At 62.9% G+C, this 3,864-nt stretch overlaps 1 protein-coding gene across 1 annotated transcript; it reads left to right on the top strand.

Annotated features, from left to right (window-relative positions):
* Positions 1 to 2,027: 2,027 nt before the first annotated feature.
* On the top strand, positions 2,028 to 3,058 carry MNEG_11570 (peptidase S9 prolyl oligopeptidase active sitedomain protein; the record flags this gene model as incomplete). Its single annotated transcript, XM_014039958.1, has 3 exons — positions 2,028 to 2,154; positions 2,455 to 2,596; positions 2,924 to 3,058. Coding segments are annotated over 3 exons (404 nt in total), but the record flags the coding sequence as incomplete, so codon positions are not given.
* Positions 3,059 to 3,864: the final 806 nt, after the last annotated feature.

Raw genomic sequence — 3,864 nt, 5'->3', positions numbered from 1 at the left:
GCTGCTCGTGGGCGCAACGCGCGCGACCCGTACAGGGCCAGCGGCACCGGCTTTGACGGGCGCGCATGCTGCGATGCAGGGCGAGCAGCGCTTCTGCACGCATTGGTGCCTGTGCGGCGACGGTCGGTGGAGGGGCGAAACCTCTTGCTGGGGATGGGCGCTTGAGCACGCGTGCCGGGTGTGCATGCGCTGTGGCGATTTATGCTCAAGTGCGCCGCGGGCACAAGCGCCAGATTTGCATGCGCAAACCCCTTGCTGGCCCGCAGGGTACCACGCAAGTGCGCACGTGCAGTCAGCACACAGGGCGCGCGCTGCTCGCTGTTCGGCAGCCAAGCGCGCTACTCACCCCGGTGAGCACGGTGATTCACATTTGCAAGCATCGCAGCTCGATGCTCCATATGCTAGTACCGGCTCTAGGACCCACAACAACAACATCGCCGCGAGAACAGCACGAGGAATCGCCATATTGCAGCACGCACAGAGTTATATTTCGTCGAGAAAGGGATGACAACGTGGTTTCATGCGCTCGTGCGAACGCTTGACAGCGTTGCGCTCAGCAGCGGCCGGCCAGCTGCCGTCCGGTTCCCCGTTCGGCACCGGAGGGGTAGAGCTGCTGACGGCGTGTGGCAGGCGCCTGAGCGGCCCCCCCACACACTGCACCTGCCTGAGTTCTGGGTAATTATGCTCGTAGTGGCAAGTTATAGTGGCTTCACCCGCCATAGCAATGTCCGGGCTCAGCAGTGTGTTGCTGGTGAGCAGTGAGTTGCTGCTGACATCTTGATGAAGGGCGATGTAGCGGGACTGCGGCCCCGCCGACCCCAGGTGCGTTTGCATGCCCTTACACAAAGAATGAATCCTGCGATCTGATCTACCAGCCGTCTTGTGACGTTCACCACCGCCGCCGGCAACAACCCTGTCGCGCAGGCCCTTGCTGCGGTGCAAGTGCAAGCGCGGCCCGACGCGGAGGCGCTCCCTTCGGCTGCGCGCTCGCCGCCGCCTCGCGCCGCCACCTGCATGGCAGTGATCTGCAGGTGTGGCCCCTGCATGGCGGTGGTGTTTTGCCAACAACGTGAAAAATTTTGTGGGGGCTTGACCAGTCCCAAGGTGCTTCTCCAACTACACTTGAACCTTTCAGCAGTTTGACAGGTGCACAACCTCACGGGAGTGCAGCCTGCGTGGGCGGCACGGCGACTGCGGTGCAGCAGGCCCCCCTAAGGTTGCTGTGCTGAAGTGTCAGGCCTGCAGATGCAAGTGTAGGTGTGCCGTGTTGGGAGAGGTTCAAATGTGCAGTGTATGTTTGGAACCCTGGGACGCATTTATGTACGCTGCAAACCTGCAAACACGTCCGACTCAAGATATTTGGTGATCCAAAGCGCACAATAGGCTCATATTGTCTGCAGCCAGCAGCTGTCGTCGCTCGCGTGGGCCCCTGCCCGGCCACGGCGCCCTCACGGCGGCACCTCCTGAACCTGAACAGGCTCAAGCCTCAACGGTTTGACATGCTGGATGCGCGGGCTGCCTTAAGTTATGGAACACCGCAAATTGAACAAGCGCTTCTGTGCCTGTGTGTTGCACGGGCTCCCTTGCTGGGTTGCAATTGTCCCAAATTAATGGTACAGGACATGCACAACGCCCGCACACCGATTACAGAGGCGGCAGGCCCGTGCTTGTGGTGCCCACCCTTGGGCGCCACAGGTATGTCTGATTTTTTTATTTTTGAAGCAATTGGCCCAGTTTTTGTGGAATTGTGGTCTGCAGACAGCTCCAGGAGCGCCGTATCACGTCACCAACGCACACAGCGGGTGACAGCACGCCTCGTTGACGTGTCGCCCTGCCAGCTGGGATCTTGAATTGCAGCTGGCAAAGAGGCGTACGAGCCAATGTGCGCTCTTCAATCTCATGCACGCGCTTCATATCGCAGGCAGCAGCCCAGATCGGCTCTGATCTCGTCGAAGCGAGCGGGCGTGCTTCTGATCGTCACCGCATTGAGCGTCGCAATCCTGAGCTACTTGCTCGGGCCAGAGTGCATGCGCCTCGCGTCTTCGCTCGGCCTGCGCCGCCTCGCAGCGGCCTCTCGTCATCAGAAGGCACCCGCGCTCGCGCGCCGCGCTCAGATGGCCACCGCTGCCGCTGCGCCCAAGGTGGCGCCTCTGGGTGAGAGGTTTGCTCTTGTTTGCTGTCTAGAGGCGTCACTGCCTGGTCAATCGCGTGCGACACACATTGCACCGCACAGCAACTGCATGTGGGCAAGCAACTCCCAATAACGAGCAAGGCACCTGTCGCCAGATACCCGCAGCGCGTCCTTCGCTCCCCCTCGCCTACCTGATTCGCCACCCCCAAAGCCCTTGCACCGCGCCCTTTGCCACCTCCTGTTCCCCCTGTTGAACATCAGCCAAGCACCATTAATCGGCCGACACGCTCCCTCCCCTGCCCGCTTTTCGAACGCGGCCCCAGGTGACTGGGTATCCCCGATTAGCAGCGAGCTCATCACCTCGCGCACCCTCGGCCTGGGGTCCCCCACCGTGCTGCCGGACGGGACCATCACCTGGGCAGAGATGCGGCCCTCTGAGGGCGGCCGCACGGTCATCGTCGCCAGGTGGGAGCCGCGTGCGCACACGCCTCCTTCATCCGCCGCACATTGTGCAACGCACCAGCTTTTGCAACCTCCACTCAAGTGAACGTGAAGGCCGGCGGGACCTGCTGTGTGCGGCAGCCGCAGCCAGTGCGCCGCAGGACCTCCCACTACTGCTGTAGAGATCGAGCGGCCGTCCGCTGCTTCGTCGCCCTGCCGGCAGCCGTCATCACGCCAGGACAGCAAACTCTATTTTTCGCACCCGCCGTCCGCACATCCGGCCTCCCCCAGCGGCAACCAAGCACGCGCCACGCCGCACACCCCGCTGCACGCCGCGTCCCGCCCGCGCAGGCTGCCGGACGGCTCCGCAGCGGACGTGACGCCGCCGCCTGACAGCGGGCTCAACGTGCGGACGCGGGTGCACGAGTATGGAGGGGGGGAGCACCTGGTCCTGGCGGACGGCCGCCTGGTGTTTTCCAACTTTGCGTGAGCTCCTCGGGTGTGAATCCGGGATATCATGAAAGATATTTATATGTTATGAATAATATTTAGGTCCACTCTCAAATGTATGGGATCGTGCCCGTTCGCAAGGGCCACGAGCCGCTGTCGCCGCGGCGCCTCTGACTCGTGTCGCGGCGGCCGCTGCGCCGCGCAGCGTCGGCTGAGTTGAAGCGCCCCGCACTGGGGCTGTCGCAGCTGGGCGGGACGCCCGCATGGCGCCCTTGCATGTGACCATATGCATGGCGAAGCTGCGGCCTACGTGCCCCCCGTCATCCCTGCCCACTCACCCAACCAATGCGATTGCATGCACGGACAATGCACCCAAAACAACGGCCTCCACCCAACCCCAGGGACCAGCGGGTGTATGTGCAGCCGCTGCGGCCGCAGGGCGCCCCCGCGACGCCCCTCACGGCGGAGGGCAGCGGGCAGCGTTTCGCGGACTACCGCCTTGATGCAGACAGGGGCCGCCTGCTGGCGGTGTGCGAGGACCACTCGGACGCGTCCAAGGAGGCTGTGAACTTCCTGGCGGCCATAGGTGGGAACTTCTGGACTGCACGCACAACAGCAGCGAAGCGACAACCGTTACCCCCCGGACGGGCGCGGCGAATGTGAAGTTGACCGGTACCCATGAGTGCTTGTGAATCATTTCCTGAGAGACTATTTGCGGATTTGCAAAAGAGAAGCACCGCTATGCCCCAACTGTCAACAGCCCCCATCCTCAAACGACAGCACCCAGCCGCGCAGCGGTGCGCCCCAGCTTTCTTCAACGCAGGCACGCCCCCGCCTTAGCC

The sequence above is a fragment of the Monoraphidium neglectum genome (genome assembly GCF_000611645.1).
Source record: "Monoraphidium neglectum strain SAG 48.87 unplaced genomic scaffold scaffold02805, whole genome shotgun sequence".
Taxonomy (NCBI): domain Eukaryota; kingdom Viridiplantae; phylum Chlorophyta; class Chlorophyceae; order Sphaeropleales; family Selenastraceae; genus Monoraphidium; species Monoraphidium neglectum.
This window is presented reverse-complemented; position numbering and strand designations above follow the sequence as displayed.